Source organism: Rattus norvegicus, chromosome 3, assembly GCF_021556685.1.
Source record: "Rattus norvegicus strain SHRSP/BbbUtx chromosome 3, alternate assembly SHRSP_T2T, whole genome shotgun sequence".
NCBI classification, from domain to species: Eukaryota; Metazoa; Chordata; class Mammalia; order Rodentia; family Muridae; genus Rattus; species Rattus norvegicus.
The window spans coordinates 14,405,332-14,423,579 of record NC_141536.1 but is presented as its reverse complement, the minus strand read 5'-3'; the positions used below and the strand labels follow the sequence as shown (position 1 = coordinate 14,423,579).

The following is an 18,248-nucleotide window of genomic DNA, read 5'->3' as shown; positions in this document are numbered from 1 at the left end:
GGGATGAACCAGGGCCATCACTATGTTACATCCCCAAGCACAGGGCTATTTTCTTTAGGTATTATAATTAAAAAAAAAATACGTGTGTGTATGTGTGTGTGTGTGTGTGTGTGTGTGTTGTGTGTACTTGTGTGAATGTGTATGCCAAGGTGTCCCCCTGTCTGGCAGCCCCCACTTTTAATATGCTACCATGGCCACGTTTCTACTTCCAAAAATCGTCTGACCTCACAGCCCATCAATCCTACATCAGAGAGGGCAGCACATCTGGAATCTGGATGAGGCAGATGTGTTCACTAGAGCAGTACACACACTGCCACCAGGCACTACTCTCTAAGGCTCATGTTGAAATGCCACTAAGTACTTGGATTTTTTTCCCTGTACTCTGGCATAGGCAGGTGGGCACCGACCCCAGGCTTACCAATGAGCATCAGCAGGGCGGCTCCCATGGCGGTGCAGTGGGAAAAGTGGAGCTCCAACACTATCTGGTAGGCCATGGGTACTGACAGGGCCCCAGCAAGCGCCGGCAGCAGGCGTAAGGACCATACAGGCACATTGCTACTGTATTCTGGAAAAGGAATCACATAGCAGAGCTGAGAGCTTGCCTACTGACACACAGAAGCTCACAGACTTGCAAATGCAACCTTATAAAACTGGGAGGCACATGAGCTACTGAGGGTGGGACCTTGGGGTAAAGTCTTTAAAATGAGCTTTGGAATTTATGTGGTGGGTGGTTTTCAGAGACTGGGTTTCACCACTTGGAATGGTGATGCACACCTTAAATCCCAGCACTTGAGAGACAGACGCAGGACGATTGTTGTGAGTTCAAGGCCAGCCTGGTGTACATAGCAAGTTCCAAACTAGTCAAGACTACATGGTGAGACCCTGCTTAGGGTATCAATCTCCTGAGTTCAGGTGATCCTCCTGCCTCAGCCTCTCTGCATAGTAAACATCAATGATCATCCGCCCGAACTGCTTTGAAATCAGCTTTGCTGTCAAGGCACCAGATCTCACCAAGCATGGATATGATGAGGAATGACTCTGAAATTACTGCTTATCTAGCATACATACCCCAAGAAGCTCTAAAAAATGTTATGGCCACAAAGTTTATACATATGAGAGACAATGTTACCAAATGCCACAGAAGGCATGCGCCAAGAGACGGGATAAAATAATTAAAGCACAAAGCACTTAAAACTTTACGCAGACTTTTCTTTCCTTTTAAGTCTTATTTATGTACGTGGATGTTCTGTCTGCACATATGACTGTACATACCTGGCCAAAAGAAAGTGGCAAACTCCCCGAAACCGGAGTTACAGTGGTTGTACTCCATCGTGTGGGAGCTAGAAATCACGTCCTGGTCCTCTGGGAAGACAGTCAGTGCTCTTGACTGCTGAGCCATCTCTCCAGCCCCTTTAACCAGATGCTCACCCGTACCCAAATAACCAGTTGTATCCTGGTTTGGATCAGTAAAAGGTGTTGGGTCTTTGATGGACACCATAGATTCATTCAGGTGTAGTCATAAGGAGAGTTAAAATCCTTACCTGCTCCAATTCGGTTCCACAGAAAGTTCCCATCGAATCCTCCTAGCCAACCTAAAACAAAAAATTTGCAATATGGACAAAACAAGGTGTGAAACAAGACATGATTTGTACCCTTGAGAAATTTTACTTGATAAGCTTACTATATTCCAGGGCCTCAAAGGCCCTGGCTGTTTCTCTTACCTACCTCCTAAGGCTAGCAGCATATGGCCGAACGGTGGTCCACTGTCATCCAGGAAGAAGACACGCTTCATGTAAAAGGAGATGTACTGCCCGTAATACACTTCATCAAAACTATAAACAAACACAAAACCTCCTTTATATCCAACTAGAAAACTTAACTGTTATTCAAGCTTTAAAAATATTTATTTTTTGTGTATGGGTATGTTGCCGGTATGTCTGTACATCATATGAGTGCAGTGTCCGCAGAAGGCAGAAGAGGGCATCAGGTCCTCTGGAACTGGATTTGGAGGCAGTTGTGAGTCCCAAGTAGATGCTGGGAATGGAACCCGGGTCCTCTGTAAGAGCCACCAGCGCTTGTAAGTACCGAGCCGTGTCTCCAGCCCCTTCGAAATCTTAATTGTAAGCACAGGCAGGAAGATAAAACCTCAGGTTTCCAGCCGACTTCAGGTAAGTGAAGAGCCATGGTCAGATCCTTTGCTCTGATTGTTTTCTGTCCCCCAAACACTAAGACACACATAGTACCATTTTAACCCGTAGGAACGCAGTGGGAATTCACCAAGCCCAGGGAGCACTGGGGATACATGCCTTCGGTAAAGCCTCTTTCTTTCTCTAGTGTTTTTCCCCCTGTATGAACGTGTATGTGATCTGCAGGCGGTTATGTGTATGCATGTTCACTGTGTGAAGTGTGTCTGTGACACTGAGACACTCATTCTGTCTGGAGCTTGTCAGTCTGGCTGGCTGGCTTGCTGCAGGGACTCCCTGGCTGAGCGGGCAGTGCGCTGGGATTACAGATGGAGCTCGCCACCCACATGGCATGTGAGCGTGCGCTTAGGATCTCAACTCTGGTCCTCACGCGTGTATAGCAAGTGCTTTAGCCACTGAGCCTCTTCCCCGGCCCTCCCCACAGCTTGTGCCTCAGGTATGGGTCAGCCAAGCTCCTGAGGCTAATTCCACCTTATATTCTCACTGGCCACTAGCACCTTTCTACAGCTGTGGACTGGAGCAGACTAAAGATCTGATGGTGGCGAATGGGGGAGGAAGAACGGCACCTAAGCTTCTGCAGATTATGAGACATCAGGTCTTAGGTGTGACAGCACTACCTTGTTTTCAAGAATCCTCATCTTGGAGCTGGAGAGATGGCTCAGTGGTTAAGGCATGTGCTGCTTTTACAGAGGACCTGGCTTCAGGTCTCAGAACTCAGGCAGATCTCAAAGACCTGGATCTTCAGCTCCAGAGGATCTGACACCCTCTTCTGGGTCTGAAGACACATGTGCACATGCACCCAGATGGATGGATGGATGGACACACACACACACTTAAATAATTCTCATCTTTCAGAGGTATATAGTGAATTAATCATAAATATGTCTAGGATTTGCTTCAAATTAATCTACTATAAGGGGCTGCTGAGGCACCATCATTCTATCCATGTATATATTTGACACCTATAACAAGTAAAAGAGAGGGGGCTGGAGAGATGGCTCAGCGGTTAAGAGCGCTGACTGCTCTTCCAGAGGTCCTGAGTTCAAGTCCCAGCAACCACATGGTGGCTCACAACCATCTGTAATGGAATCTGATGCCCTCTTCTTGTGTGTCTGAAGACAGCTACAGTGTATTCATCTATAATAAATAATGTAAAAAAAAAAAAACAAGTAAAAGAGAATACCTGTATTAGTTAATATATACCTTCTCAATTATAATAGTACATTTCCCCTTATGAACCAATTCATCAAACTGCCACCTTTCTTTTTTTTTTTTTTTTTTTTTGGTTCTTTTTTTCGGAGCTGGGGACCGAACCCAGGGCCTTGCACTTCCTAGGTAAGCGCTCTACCACTGAGCTAAATCCCCAGCCCCAAACTGCCACCTTTCAACTGTATAAGGAAACTGACAGACCAAGCCTTTCTTACTGCAGTCCTACAGGGCAAGCCCTAAAATGTTTATACTCCAGGGGTTGTTCTGGGGGAAAAACGGGTCCCACACCTACACTGCTTGTGATGACTATTTCTGGTTTCACCTTGACCACATCTGGAATGAACTACAATCCAGAAGTGTACATCTATGAGAGATCTTTTGCTTGGTTAAGGTAGGTGAATCCACTTCTAGTTTGGACCTTTGAGGTGGGAAGACACACAGGATTAATCCAGATCTTGAGGTGGGAAGACACACCTTTAATCTGGGCCACATCTTCTGCTGAAAAGTCTATGTAAAGACACAGAAGTAGGAAGTTTTTGCTCTGAGCCTTGCCCTTGCCTTGCTAGCAAGTCCATTCCTTTACTGGCACTAGAGCCTTACTTTTTTGAGATTCCAGAGTATACTGAAGACCAGCTGAGACTTCCAGTCTTGTGGACCCGGCAACTACTGGATTCCTGGACTTTCCATTCACTGCCAGCTATTGTTGGATTAGCTGGACTGCAGTCAGTAAGTTGTAGTTCCAATAAATCATACACACACACATGCATAGAGTGTTATTCTTAAGTCGTTACTCTAGAGAATCCTGAGCAATGCACTGCTAAAACACCCATCACCAAGAGGCCCAGAATCTTTCTCCTTTGCACTGTATAGCAAGGTGATTCACATCACTAATTGCACTGCTTCTTGGATCTTTTACTCTCCTCCCCCACCTCTACTTACACCACAGCCCGAGGGTAGGAGAGTTGCCATAACCGGGTAAGTAGTCCCAGGACAGTCAGAGCCACCAAATTCAAATTGATGTCAATAGTCACCACTAGAGGCCGTTTCAAAAATCTCAACATTTTGCAGAAAAGCAAGCTCGGGAGGACACCCTGGAAAAGACGGGAAGAACTACCATTAAAAGTAAGTGGATAGCAGCCGGGAAAGGTTCAAAAGAGGCTACAGGATTCCAAAGCGGCCTGGCACCGAGATGAATTACAGCATAGTGGGTTAGGTTAATAGCCAGAAGGACTCTTCTAGAACACACCTGTTGGAGAATTACAGTTGTGTTCAACCACATGCTACACATAAAAACATTTGAGGGGCGAATTCAAGAATTTCAGAACTGGACACTCAACTTCTACAAGTCATTCCATAAACACCTGCTGGGCATTTGCTAGGAACAAGGCTGCTAATGAATGATGTGGCCTCTCTTGTGCCTTCCCAGTGTGGTTGAAAACTAAAACCCTGAGGCCGGAGCTCTGAGCACCGTCATAACCCAGTGATCTGGATGGACTTCCCCTCTACTTTGGCGGCATTCCTCTCCTCCTAGAGCTGCTTGTGCCCCGAGCCCGTTCTTTCTCTACAGTTCTGCCCACCCCGGCTCTTTTCCCACAGGACACCCCGGAACCGCCTTTCTCGGCCAGGATCGGAACATCTGCCGACCCTAGCACGCCGCTCCCAGGCCGGATCCCAGACCCCAGCAGGGCTCTCGAATCCGGCACTCCAAAACCTACAAGCGTATCTTCGCGTCCCATTGAGCGGTTCCCCATGTGGAGCCAGGCCTGCAACCCGCCAAGCTGGTTCGACCGTTGGGGGAGAGGCTGCTCGATTACTCCGGAGCGCCCAACTAATTTTTCGACGCTCAACTAATTTTGCCTGCGCGGCCTACAGGCCCGCAGTGCGCGTGCGCAGCTGGAGCGCGAAGATAGCGGCGCGCATGGGCGGCGAATTCAACCGCCTTGAATGTGGCAGCTGGTGAGTGTCCTGGCCTTAGGGTTTCCTTTGCCCTTTTAAATAAAGCACAGCGCGTTTCGACAAGTTGTTCACATGTTCGGAGCGCTCCGTTTCAGGCCATGCGTCTACTTCAGCGACTTCGTTACGCAGCACGCTGGCTGAAGGGCAGGGGTAAGCGCTTTGAAGCTTCCGGTGTGCAGAGGAAGTGGTGGATCGCTTTTCCTAAGCTCTTCCAACACTAGTAGTCTGTTCCCCCTCCTTCCCAAGGTGTCAGACTCACTATGTAGAGGAGAATGGCCTTGAACTTATGATTCTTTGCTTCCCCAGCGCAGGTATTGCAATCATGCCTTTTTAGGTGGGTTTCCGTGCTTAGCTGGCAATCCCAGCCTGTACCGACTGCACTCTCTCTCCAGATCTCGATTCAGGGTTGTTTTGCCAAAATTCACTTTTTACAAGTTAGCTTAGGATGACATCCGGTCTAAGACTAGCGGGGGGGGGGGGGCGATCGTTTAGTGCTCAAGAGCACTGGTTGCTCTTAGAGGATCTTGATTCGATTTCCAGCACCTACATGACAGCTCAGAACCATCTGTAATCGCAGTTCCAGAGGATCCGGCACCAGACAGGCAAGCAGTATGTAGACACAAGTTAAATGGACAAGAATGTACTTAATTGTTTGTTCAATAGTTTAACCATGAGAACATGGTCTACCCAAGTTCCTGCAAAGAAAGGGTGCTGGAACATTGGAGAGCGAATTCTTTGGGCCCCAAAAGTTTAGTCTGAGCATGTAAGCCACCATGCTGGTGCTTCAGGACAGCTTGTAGGTGTAGGCACTCAGCTTCAGGAAACTTGAGCTATGGGTGTGGCTTTAAAAGCTGAGGGATCCTACTGCCCAGACCCTTACCTGTTCTGTAGCCAGTGACCTCTGAATCCACAGTACCCTACTTCAGTAGCTAGGGTTAACAAATGACATTTGATAAGTAACTTGTACTAAGGTTACAGACTTTGGTGGTGACACAGCCTGAGCCCATATGAATCCCCCTGACCTTTTCCTGCCCCAGACTTAATTTATTCTTCCACAGTACAGCGCAGTCATCCACTTGTTCCTATGGAAACCCAGATAGGAATCAGGAAGGACAGGAGCCTCTTGGTGCTGCCTATTCTCAATAAGCTCCTTAACCACGGACCCCTTGCTGTGGTAGGGGTCCGTCAGACCTAGGGAAAAGAAAACTCCATGCGTATCAACTAATGTCTTTGAATATGTACTAATTTGTATAACCTGCAGCCCCTTCCTGGCTTAGAGACCAGACACCTTGCTCCATTTCCCCAAGTCACCCTCACTCCACATTGAGGACATCTTTAGAATCCTGTCTTAAGGTTTTAAAATAACCAATACAATTATGGGAGACATAGTGACTGTCTGTGGACCCCACCACAGCACAGTGTGGCGTTCCCTAAGGTATTTTGGCCTCTCCTAGGTTCCCAGGAAGCCATGAAACAATATTCTTCCAATGACAGAAAATGGACAACCTGAGAAAGCATGTTTGGCTTTATTTTTTTTAGACTTTTTTTATTTAAATAAGGAGAGTTCTTTCATATGGAAAGACCTAGTACAATCACATATTTGAAAGGAGAAACAACAGGGACTGACCCGGAGGGAAGGGAGGGTGATTTCACGATTCCATTTCCCATCCGAAGTAAGAGGTTCCCCATATCACGTCTAAACAAGCTGCACAGGACACTTTTAGCATCGTCTGCCCTTTCAGATAGCTGGTCTAAGTGAAAGACAGAGGGAAGGCCAAAAGAAAAGCAAAAGAAACAAAAGGACCCTCAAAAAGAACAACCCCCCCCCAAGTCCTTTTCTACAAAAGGTGTGAGTTGGAAAGCAGCTGAGGGCACAGGACCCCTTTCCAACAGGAGCCTGCAGAGCCTCCACAGGACCTGCTGCTCCGAGACTGTGACATGCCAAAGACGGGGCCTGGGGACGTTGCAGGTCTGAAGCAGGCAACTGGGAGCTGCAGGTGTCATGCGCCTGGAAGATCACTAGTCAGAGCTAGTAGGCCTAGTGGAGAGCACAGCTGGGTGACTGTGCTCGTCCCCAACCAACACCGATGAGTCTGTTCCAAATGACCTAACTTGTCTTAGAGCCATCTCACAAAAGAGCTCGCTTCCCCACTCATCAAAGAAAACAGAAGATGGACTCCTGTGCCCTTGCTTGTAAGATTCCCCCGGACCCTCTAACCCAGACTTGCTGGGAATGAGGGCAAGGTAGACTGAAAGGAAACATGCAGGATGTTTCGGGGCAGACTTAGCCAGAGTTGCCTCATGGCCTCAGTGGGCACACCCTTGTGCCCTGGGCCCTAGGTGTCAAATCCTTCATGACTTCATCATGGACCCTCTGGAAGGTGGCTCCAGAAGACAGAACGGCAAGGTTGACGTTGACACATTATCCAAGAATCTAGAAGCAGCAGAGCAGCCCTGGCTTTGAAAATGAACCAGCTTTTCTGAACGTGCACAGCAGCCACCTGCTATTTATTCCCCGTAAGGAATCAGACCCAGAAGTGTCCTGTGAACTCTGAACTTGAAGATGGTAAACTTGGGAATAAGACAAGGAAAGCAACTGCTGAGAGACCAGACTAAATACAGCTGGCGGAAGTCATCACCAACAGATGCTACACGCTGCATCAGGACCAACAGACTGAAGAGTCCTGGTTGCCAAACCATGGATTTCACCGTCAGTGGCACCAGTGAAGCCACTGGCAGGAGGAGGTGGCTTCAGCAGACAGGAGTAAAGGATTCTGCCCACCTCCACCCATCTCAGCAGTAGAAAAGGCAGGGACTGGGCTTTATCTGTTCCCACCAAAGGCCATGGCACCTTGACAGACGTTCCTGTTTTTATGTGTGATCTGAAGATGGGGGTTTGAAACCAAAATAAGGCCCAAGTCCTATTACACTTTGAGCTTGACTCTAACAACCACATGAAGAGATAGATATTGCACCTTAAAACCTCTGTACTAAAACCTTGGCTTAACCAGATCATCTGAGGGCAGGGACCTTTGGCCTGAAGCCTGCCCTCTGTCCCCAGAGTCTAGTTGCAAATGTGCCTCTCAGAGGGGAGGGGCCCACAGCCGAGACCACAGAGGTGATGAGCACACCAAATTTCACATGCAATTTCCTGGCCTTCCCTGCAGAGTAATTCAGACATTATATAAACAGAGCAGTGGGACATTTACTTTTTTTTCCATCTAGACCTACAACATCAATACATATAAATAAATTCTAGTGTTTCTTGTTTTTATTTAGGGTGGGAGGCAGGAGGGAAATACAGGGTGAGAAAGGACTGAAAACAGGTGACCTCCTAATTTTTCTTAACAGGGAGTACTGCCATTCTGACAGCAGGCTCACCTAAAGGGCACACTTTGAGTTTGTAACAGCATCCTGTGAAAATTCTGAAGGAGAAAATGTTTGCTTCTTTTGACACATGCCCACCAAGCATTAGGTGAGGTGGGTCTGGCCGCATTTCTAAGGAGGACAGGTAGAGGTGACTGTGTGTGGCTTTTACTGAGTCTTACAGGGTAGAGCTTGGCAGTGGGGCAGAGGACTCAGTCGCTGGGACAGTAACCAGACACTTCCAGGGGAGAGCAGTAGGGGCACAGGCACATCTGTGCCAGCGACTCCTAAGTGGAGTGCTTTTGAGGAGGGATGCAAGAGAAGAGATGGGACAGAGAGTGGACAAAGGTCGGAGAGCAGGGGCGAGAAGGAAGGAGCGGACTGCTGCAGTTGCAATGGAACTCTGCACTAAGGCTGCCCTGTCTGGTAATGCTGGGGAGACTTGTGCTTCCTTCCAGCAACCAACTAGACAGGGCGAAGCCACTTCAGAGCTCCTAAGCTGCATTTCTGCTCTCATGCCCCTGGTGACACTTGAGGACAGACCCACACATTTGTCCCAGCCCTTGTCCAACTGTGAGCTCTTTGAAGCAGTCAGTCTTCAGCATCCCCAGGCGGATGATTAAATGGGGATCCCAGACAGCAGCTGAGCACCCTGAAATCCCCCTTCATTCTCCTTTGAGCAACGGGGAAACTTCCTCGTTCTTAGTGGAAGCAAGAAGCTTCGCACACAGGAGCTCACACAAACAGCAGCAGTGGAAGACGCCACCCTCTGAGGGAGGCTGTATAGGCTTCTCTGCAGGCCCTCTTATACCTTGACCCCGCCCAGTTCTCTAAGGAAGGGTAACACACTTGTTGCTTGGCAACCCTACCCCCAACAGCCTGCCCTGCTGCCACGGGTGAAGGACACAAGATGAGCGCCACAGTCTTTCCTGTGGCAAACTTGGTTAATGGGTGTCTACCTGTGTCCTTATATTGATTCTGGTGATAAGCCATGAGGGGTGGATGGATGGACAGGGATCCAGACGGACACAGCAGGCTGCACAAAGAGGAAAGGAAGTGAGTGGGGAACAAAGCCACCCAAGGGGCTAAAGCACGGAGCCTTAGCTCACAGTCCCCGAGTGGGGCCAATCTGGATTACAAAATGGTGACTAACTCCAACATTCCTCTGGTGTGCAGTACTCAGTGTGCCCCACGACAGCAGAAGGGCCCAGAACAGATCATTCTTATTCTGGAACATTAACTCCATGCCAGCGGCTGGAGCTAAACTCAGATACCAACTTCACAGTGCCCAAGATGGTTAGGGGCCAACCAGAGTGTCCATTCATGTCCTCCAAACCCCAAAGATTAGCCAACCTGTGTGTGTGTGTGTGTGTGTGTGTGTGTGTGTGTGTGTGTGTGTGTGTGAGAGAGAGAGAGAGAGAGAGAGACTGTGACTCTTAAGAATCACCTCTTAAGGTAGCGCTGTGACATGTCAAACAGGACAGAGATAAAAGGCGACCACTGGGGACAGCAGAGCAGAGAGGACAGCGAGGACTGTATAAAAGTTCAGCTATACAGACGTAGCTAGCATTTTGTTCTCATTTCCCCTTTGTAAAAACCTTAGCTGCTTTTTAAAACAAAAAAGCCTCCAGCTAAAATGACCCTGCTGCCAAACCACTGTGCCTAGGGAACGGGGCGGGCAGGCAGGTCTGCACTGCACTGAGGCTCACTCCACAGTCACCGGGCAGAGGGGCGGGAAGGAGGGAGTCTGCTCTTTTGTACCAAAGCAAGCAGGTCAATGCCATATATCCACGATGTGGGATGGCTGACGATGGAACTTTCAGGAGCTTTCGGGAGTGGAAGAGAGCTCTGTCCAGGCCAGGTGGTAGGACAGTGGGACGGTGGATCTGGCAAGTCCCAGGTGGTGGCTGTCCAAGCTGGTGTGGTGCACCATCCCTGTTAGGGTGAGGCAAGAGATGCCAGGCACCTTCAGGCTTTACTCCCCTCCACCTTGACTGCCCGTGGCTTGATTGCTCCAGTTCGCTTCATCTGGGAGGTGGCTGAAGAGGCCTCCTGCAGCTTCACGGTTCCCAGACTGGGCTTTTCATCCACTCGCTTGGCCTTGGGATAGATGGACAGGAAAATCAAAGTGACTGCAGGGCAAAATGTGTAGAGACCACTCCCTTCCTGCTCCGGTGTCAGACCAAAAGCTACCTTCACAAGACCAGGGAGGAGCCTGGTGTGCAGCCAGAACTGCCCTGGTCCCTCCCACGGGTGCAGTGATTCAGAAAGGCGGTAAGACACCCTTAGCGAACATTTCATGTCCCAATGCTGATGATGGGAAGGGCCTTTGCAAATCAGTGCACCCTGTGCCCCACTGGCAAGCAAACAGCCCCTTCAGCAGGCCAATCTACCCCATGGGCCTGGGTACCCATCTAACAGTAGAGGGATGAAGCCAACAGATCGCCTAGATCTTGGCACACGATTCAATCAAGCCCCCACCCAAGTATCCCTTGGCATTTCCCCAGGACCCCCTCTCATCTCAGGGTTCACTGGCCAGGACTCTGCATAGCGGCTGCCTGCGCGAGGCCTCGTCTAACTTCTGGGGTAAACTTTGTTGGGTGGTTTTTGTTGTTTTGTCAGCTGGAGTTGGAACCCAGGGCCTCACACAGGCTAGGCAAATGCTCTGCCCCTGAGTTATGCCCTCAGCTCTGGGAGAAAGGGTAAGAAACCCATCCAGGAGCAAGAGCAGTGACCTCCAAGGAACACTAGGAAAGGGAGGCAAAAAGAGAGCCATCGACCTCACAGTCTCCACCTGTCACTGACAAATTCATTAAGTTCCAGGCCTGACCAAGGTCCTGAGCTCTGAAGGCCCAGCCCAGCTTTACGGGAGGAAGAGAAAAGGGCGTACGGGGAGAGAGAAGCCGTCACTGTAAAGTGGGGGGGGGGCTGCATCCTGCCTGTGACCCCACCCAGGCAGACAGAGACATGCCACAGCACTCACTGACGCTAGCACACACACACCAGCCTCTGAGCTAACCCCGGGCCTAACCGTGTCTCCTCGAGCGCCAGGACAGCCGTAAATGGCTGCACATAGTACACCTTCTGGCATCTCCTGTGGGAACCAGGCTCCTCCCTTCTCTGCAGGACAAGGAAGGATCCAAACACCCATCAAGAGAAGTGCTTTTGCCAGGAGAAACTCAGGTGGCCCAGCTCTAAGCACTAGGGCACATTTCCCTTAATAAAAACGGTCCATCAGTTGGACGGTCCCCTCTCCTTTGGCGCTGGGAGACAGGCCTAAGTGTCCAGGGCTGCAGGGTCTGGGAAGCCATCTTCTACCTGTTGAACGTAGTGTCCCTGCACAGAGCCCATGTTAACTGCTGATCCAGAGGGCTTCCCACTGGGGCTAGCAGAGCTAGGCCTGAAAAAACCAAAGGCAGGGTTGAGAATACACACGCGTCACCACAGAGGAGTCAACGCCTAGCAGCACAAGGAGGCAGATGGAGACAGGGAGGCTCTCTGGCCAGAGGCCTTAGCAGACGGAAAGCACAGATCTGAGACAGCCAAGAATGCAAACAGGGAGGAGGGTGGTCACACAGTGCCCACAGTGTCCCTCGGCACTCCCCGGAGATACATCCAGGAGAGGAGCAGACAGCCAGTGCCATCCTCGGGCTGTGGGATCTGGATCAATGTGATTCAGTGTCCACATGAAGGCTTGCAGTGGCTTCCCAGGAGCTATACCAGGGGTTGCCTCGTTCTCACTTGTCGGGGAGGGGAGAGATCTACAACTGCATTTAGGCCCCAGGGCTTAGATGTTTCATGAGAAAAAGATCTGTAAGAAAGAGTACAGCGCAGAGGCCAGCGAGTCTCCCAGGGACGAGGCTGTCTAGTGCTAGGTACCCTCATAGCCCAAAGTTATCATGGGGACAGCACATCCCTTTAATTTCTAACTGAGGACTCCTTTTTTGCAAGGCATGTCTCACTTGCTCATTTCCTGAAAACCTTGGGGCAGTACACAAGAGTCAAAGCGATCCCTCTGGTCACCATGATGCCTGTGTCTCCCACCTCCAGCAGCCCCTCCATCATGTCACAGTCTGTCCCAGGCCTCACAGATAATTAACACGGTATGTACATGTAACTAGCCATGTTCTCCAGGAGATGGGTTTTGTCTGTTTTTTTTTTTTTTTTTTTTTTTTGTTCTGTTGTTTTTTGGTTTGGTTCTGGGTATGGAACCAAGAGCCTCATGAAGTACACCTGCCCTCGACACTGATCGACTCCTAGCTCCTCCTTACCCTTGACAAATCCTCTCTCGACTGCTAACAGTCATTATGCAGACGGCAGCCATACCACACAGGTTAGAAATGGTGACAAGAAACCATTTTGGCCCCTTCCCACTCCCAAATATTTTCAATCTGTGGACAGAGTGCCCAGTTTCTTTCAAGACTGTTCCCTCCTTACAGCCTACTGAGCCCAGGTTTCCGCAGTCACACTGGGCAGGCAGGACTATGGTGTGTGCGCCTTCCTGAAGGTTCCTCCCTCCCTTCCTCCATTCGCATGACTCCGCTGTACGGGCCCTCGGCCAGGCATTGGCAGCAGAATAGAATGTATTCATGCACAAACAAAAGCCACAACAGCAGGGGTGTTAAGACAGACCAGGGGCCTTCACTTTATGGCCGTGACTTGGGGGAAAGACGGAGGCCAGCACGCCGGAGTGTCAGGAGAGTGGGGCCCGGCCGGTGGGACTCGACCTGCACAGTGTGTTGCTGAGTGACCTCTAGAAAGACTACAGATCTGTCTGTCCCACTCGGTGTTTAAACACGAGGTATGAGGCTCTATATTCTCTCAGGCCCAGGCCCAGAGCGACATCCTCAACCCAGCAGGATGGAATCAGGAGCCCCTGCCATGATCCAACAGACACCTCTGAATCAAGCCAAGGGGAACCTCCAATGGTTACTGGAGGCAGAGAACCCAGACCAAGGAAGTAAACAGTAGGTACCAGTTTGTGGTTTGGGAAGAAAGGCCACCCACATCCAACTTTAAGAAGTTCTCTAATAGGGATCAGAGGGTGAGTTTGGATATGAGACCGTGGGGCTGTGGCTGACACCCCAGAAAGTTCTCACCTCTCGGAGCATCTTACCCTGTAGAATTAGAAACAAATCTGTTTTCCCTAGGACTCACTCTGCCATAACTAACAGTATGAGCACGTTGCAAGGATGCCTCAGTAACACTCAGGTATACAAGGGGGGCCATGCTACAATGTCCTTCCCTGGGCCCATGGGCTCTCTGAAGTGACTTATGGAATACTTGGCAATGAGCCCCAGCCCCCAGGGCTCATCTTACCTGTAGGCCTGCGGGGATGGTGCGGAGCCTCCGGTAGAAACATTCTGTTTATTGTCGGCAAAGTGGAAGCCTTTCAACTCCATCTGAGTGGACTAGAGTGGCCAAGAAGCAACAGAGTCAATCAGCAGCCCAGAGACAGCCTAGCCCATGGTGGCCCCCAACCCCAGCCTGGACCCAAGGGGAGGCCTGAGTCCTAGTGTTTATTCTTCCGAGACTACGCCTCACTCCATAACTAAGGCTGTCCTCGTCCCTTGACTTAGCTTTCTGAGTGCTAGGATTAAAAGCAGGCTCAAGAGTACAGGGACTCTTCCTTGAAAGGCCACGAGAGGTAAATATGCACAGCCATGGGGACTGGCTGCTCTGTGCACATCACCCAGACACCAGCCACATCAGAGCCAAGACCTGGCAAGACGCAGACTCCTGTTCTTATACAAGATTCTAGGTCCTGCATCGGTGTGGCTCCATGTGGCTCCTCCCCATTGGCTAAGACACTGGCTGTCTACCTCCCTTGCTGCCTGGTAGTCTGGCACATGCCCACGCCTGTCTTCCTGACTAGTTTACACATAAGCAAAAATAATCTGGCATCTGAGACGGCAGCCTTTGTAGTGGGAGAGACTGGAGGCGTGCCCTTTCTATAGTTGTTCCATGGTAGAGGCTTTGGCTGCACAGCGCCCCTCTCTGGGGCCACCTTTACCTCTCTGCTGGTGTTCAGGACTGGTGGTTGGGAGCCAGGTGGAGGAATCCTCCGGGGGGCTCCAACGGAGAGACTCTGTCCTGGAGGCAGCTGAATGGACTGTGGCAGGATCAGTGGCTGCTGCCCGGAGCCATACCGAGGCAGTGGCATAGTTAGCTGTTGGGTGACAGGACAGTCAGGAGACAGAAGGGACACTGGGGAGAAAGCTAAAACATGCATCTGGGAGGGGATGCAACACTCCTGAGTGGCCTCTGCACCTGCAGGAGGCTGTGTCCTCAGGTGTTCAAGTTTTCACTAAACGAAGGGTGCTGGAGAAGGGACAGGGCACTGTCAGGCATACGCAGTGACACCGACAGAGCAATGTATGTGACATGCTGCACACAGCTGAATGCGGCAGAGAGCTTCCCCACACAACAGCTGCACAGGAAGCCTGGCCTCACAGAGATGGGAACCACAGATCTTTGAATCAATGATGGCAGAAAAGAAAGATAACTGGAGCCTTGTGGAGGATGCCAGACAGAACACACAGCCCACGGGGCACAAAAGATCATGTCCCAAGTTCAGAACAAGCCTGAGGAGGAGGATAAGCACTGGGCAGAGCTGGGCCACTTGGGTCTCTCAGTCGCTGTCCTCTTCATCTCCCTGCTTTGAGTCCACAGTGGAGGGTCAGAAGGATCTATTGGAACCACATCACTGAGACTTATAGTGACACCAGGACCTCAGAGCAGAGCGCAGCTGGGACAGAGTAAAGATAAGCAAGGACGATGCCCAGCAGGAGACAGCCTGGCTGGGCTGCTGATTGCACAGGGTACTGAGAACCAAGGGCAAAAGCAGAGCAAAGAGTAAGGCTCTGCAGATCCGGCACGGCCCGGGGCAGGGTAGTAAGGATGGGTGTGTGTATGAGTGCATGTGTGCGTGAGCGTGTGCGTGTGACAGGAGCCACTGAAGGGCCAGAGGGGTGGGAACAGCAGGATGGAGTACTGCAGCTCAGATGAGCAGGACTGGAGGGAAACCAGGCCTTGGAGGCAGCATGCTGGAGCTGCCATGAGATACAAAGTGGCGATGCTGGGCAGCCACAGGGGACCCACGGTTAAACCTGGCAAAGAGCAGTGCTTGGATGACAGTGACCAGGAAGGAATGCAAAGACAGGAATGAAGGGCGCACCCACAATTAGATGGGGACAGGGAAGGAAGGAAGGAAGGAAGGAAGGAAGGAAGGAAGGAAGGAAGGAAGGAAGGAAGGGAGGGAGGGAGGAAGGAAGGAAGGAGGAAGTAAGGAGGAAGGAAGGAAGGAAGGAAGGAAGGAAGGAAGGAAGGGAGGAAGGAAGGAAGGAAAAGGGTGTAAGGAGACAGGAGAGCCAGGGAAAATGTCTTGAAGATGATTTTAGGAGTCCAAAGCAAGTGGGTGATGCTGTGATGGGGTGGCTGAGGGTGGGCTCTAAAGAAAACTCCTCAGTGAAGAGGTCAACAGTGAGCCTCCCTCTACACGGAAAAGACAGAGAAGGATACCACTAGGTGGCCTGCTGGACAAGGGGTATTTGAGGGATAGGAAGCAAGCAGTCAGGGGGACGGAGGACAGTACAGCATGGGGGAAGCATCAGGAAGTGACCCCTAGGACATAGGACTGATGGAGACAGAGTGCGTGCACGGCTCTGTGGGTGTACTCCCGGGGGTTGTGAGAGGGGCAGGTCCGGGAGTAGCCTGGGGTCAGAGTGCTTAGAGCACTGAGAATTATCAGGTAGATAGGCAGAGCTGGGGACCACACATGATCCTTACACACGGGCATGGACAAGGGCATCCTGATGGAGAAAGAGCGACAGGCCCTCAGGTGCCACACAGGAGGGAGGTACAATTCAGCAGGGGAAAGCTCCAATATGCAGAGAGGGCAGGCCCAGGTAACTCTGACTCAGGTTCTGAAGTGAGGACTAGGGATAGAGGAACAAATATGACACCTGCCCCATTTCCAGTCCCACAAACACCATTTCAGTGCAGACATCTCTAGACCAGAGCTCTAGAGGAAGGGGAAGCCAGGAGAACACGGCGCTGTGGGACTAGTAAGAGTCTCTGTGTCTAGGATATACATTTGAACATCAGCACACAAGAGGCAACTGAGAGGCAAGGAAGGAGGAGACTAACAAGAAACCAAACTGACCTGTGGGAGCTGGGAGTCCAGCATCTGGGAGGCACCCAGCCCAGCAGCCTGGCCGAGTTGGCCCTCATAGACCAGGGCCTGGTTTCCACTCATGGGCTGGTAGGGTGAGCCAGATTGTGGCTTCACCATCTCCAAGGGCTGTATGCCGGGAAATGCAGAGTATGGGGGTTTCAAGGCCGTGCCCCCAGAGAGGATCATAGTGCTGGGTGGTGACAGGCTGGGGTGCATGTACACCTGAGACCTGCAAAAGCCAGATGGAGGTCAGGACAGGTAAACAAGGTACAAACCTGTCTCCGACATGGGTGAGCACAGGGACCAAGGACTTGCTAACAGATCCCCACTTCCACAGAGAATGACTCAGAGGACTGGAGTGATCCTGATATTGCTGACCAGGGGACCATACCCAAGCTGTGGCAGGCCCGGAAGAGCCAGAGAGGCCCAAGACTAAAGCCACTGCACACACAGAAGGGATTCTCTGGGGCACGGGAGACGGGACAGTGAAGAGGGAAGGGCATGGGAAGAAGACCCAGCGGTCTGTGGTACACTGGGAAGGAGTACGGCGCATCTAATGACCCAGTCCACAGCCCCGGAGCAGCACCCAGGACAGCAGGGCAGCACGGGGGGTCTCACACCTGGCTGTCTCACCTGAAAGGCTGCAGGGAGCTGAAGATCTCCTGGGACTGGGAGGCGGGAAGTCCACCCCTCAGCCCAAGCTGCGCCTGTGCCTGCAGAGACGTGTGAAGGGATATCGGGATCTGCTGGGCAGTGGCGGCCTATGAACAGGAGCCAGGTGATGACTGCGTTGTCTGCAACACACCTCCCCGCTTCCACCCAGTCCTGGCCTGGCTGGCAAGGGCACCGCTCCACTCATCTGATCTGTCTTCCCACAGCAAAGGTCAGTGAGTGGTAAGACCAAGGCACGGTCGCCCTACTGCTGGAACCACATAGTACAAATGAGTCCAGCTCCACACATCAATGGAGGGGAATTCTGAGGATCCTTTTTAGGATATATGCAAGCTGGGGGTTGTGTCTTACTCGTGTAGTATCAACCCTTGGGTTGAGGCTACAGGACCTCTCTAAGTTCCAGCTCAGCCAGGGCCAAATAGTTCTAGGCCAGCCTGGACTAGAGTAAGACTTAAAGAAAGTGATAGAAAGACAGGTCAGTGTTTAAAAACACTGGTTCTTGATGAAAACCTGGGCTCAGTTCTCAGCATCCAGGACTGACTGTCTGCAGGTCCCGTCCCAGAGGACCTCACACCTTTGGGCTTCTGTGGGCAGTGTATGCACACAGTGCACAGACAAATGTGCAGGCAAAATCATCATAAAATAAAAACAAAATGAAGGGATAT

The 18,248-nt window shown here is 51.0% G+C and overlaps 2 protein-coding genes, 1 long non-coding RNA gene and 1 other non-coding gene across 23 annotated transcripts in view; 1 reads left to right on the top strand and 3 right to left on the bottom strand.

Annotated features, from left to right (window-relative positions):
• Pomt1 (protein-O-mannosyltransferase 1) overlaps positions 1-5,252 on the bottom strand; it is a 17,896-nt gene extending 12,644 nt beyond the window's left edge. For 2 of the 3 annotated variants that reach the window (XR_015683440.1, XM_087654789.1), the window contains exons 1-5: positions 5,129-5,243; positions 4,353-4,504; positions 1,726-1,832; positions 1,542-1,592; positions 419-565 (exon numbers count right to left, since the gene is read on the bottom strand). Coding sequence is in view for 2 of the 3 variants with exons in the window: in XM_087654789.1 (XP_087510915.1) it covers positions 419-565; positions 1,542-1,592; positions 1,726-1,832; positions 4,353-4,504; positions 5,129-5,164 (493 nt within the window). In the remaining variant the exon portion in view is untranslated. 3 annotated transcript variants of the gene reach the window in all.
• LOC103691765 (uncharacterized) lies at positions 4,473-18,248 on the top strand. The gene is made up of 5 exons (XR_015684244.1): positions 4,473-4,535; positions 5,010-5,369; positions 12,687-12,838; positions 13,561-13,702; positions 17,249-18,248. It is a non-coding gene; the product is annotated as an uncharacterized LOC103691765 (long non-coding RNA).
• Prrc2b (proline-rich coiled-coil 2B) overlaps positions 6,877-18,248 on the bottom strand; it is an 85,874-nt gene continuing 74,502 nt past the window's right edge. For 11 of the 18 annotated variants that reach the window (XM_087651321.1, XM_087651326.1, XM_087651332.1 and 8 more), the window contains 6 exon segments: positions 17,545-17,672; positions 16,900-17,140; positions 14,749-14,904; positions 14,055-14,146; positions 12,054-12,135; positions 6,877-10,835 (listed from right to left, as the gene is read on the bottom strand). In XM_087651321.1, coding sequence (XP_087507447.1) covers positions 10,704-10,835; positions 12,054-12,135; positions 14,055-14,146; positions 14,749-14,904; positions 16,900-17,140; positions 17,545-17,672 — 831 coding nt within the window. In that variant the 3' untranslated portion in view covers positions 6,877-10,703. 18 annotated transcript variants of the gene reach the window in all.
• Snord62b (small nucleolar RNA, C/D box 62B) lies at positions 15,363-15,447 on the bottom strand. Its single transcript, XR_015685088.1, has one exon. It is a non-coding gene; the product is annotated as a small nucleolar RNA SNORD62 (small nucleolar RNA).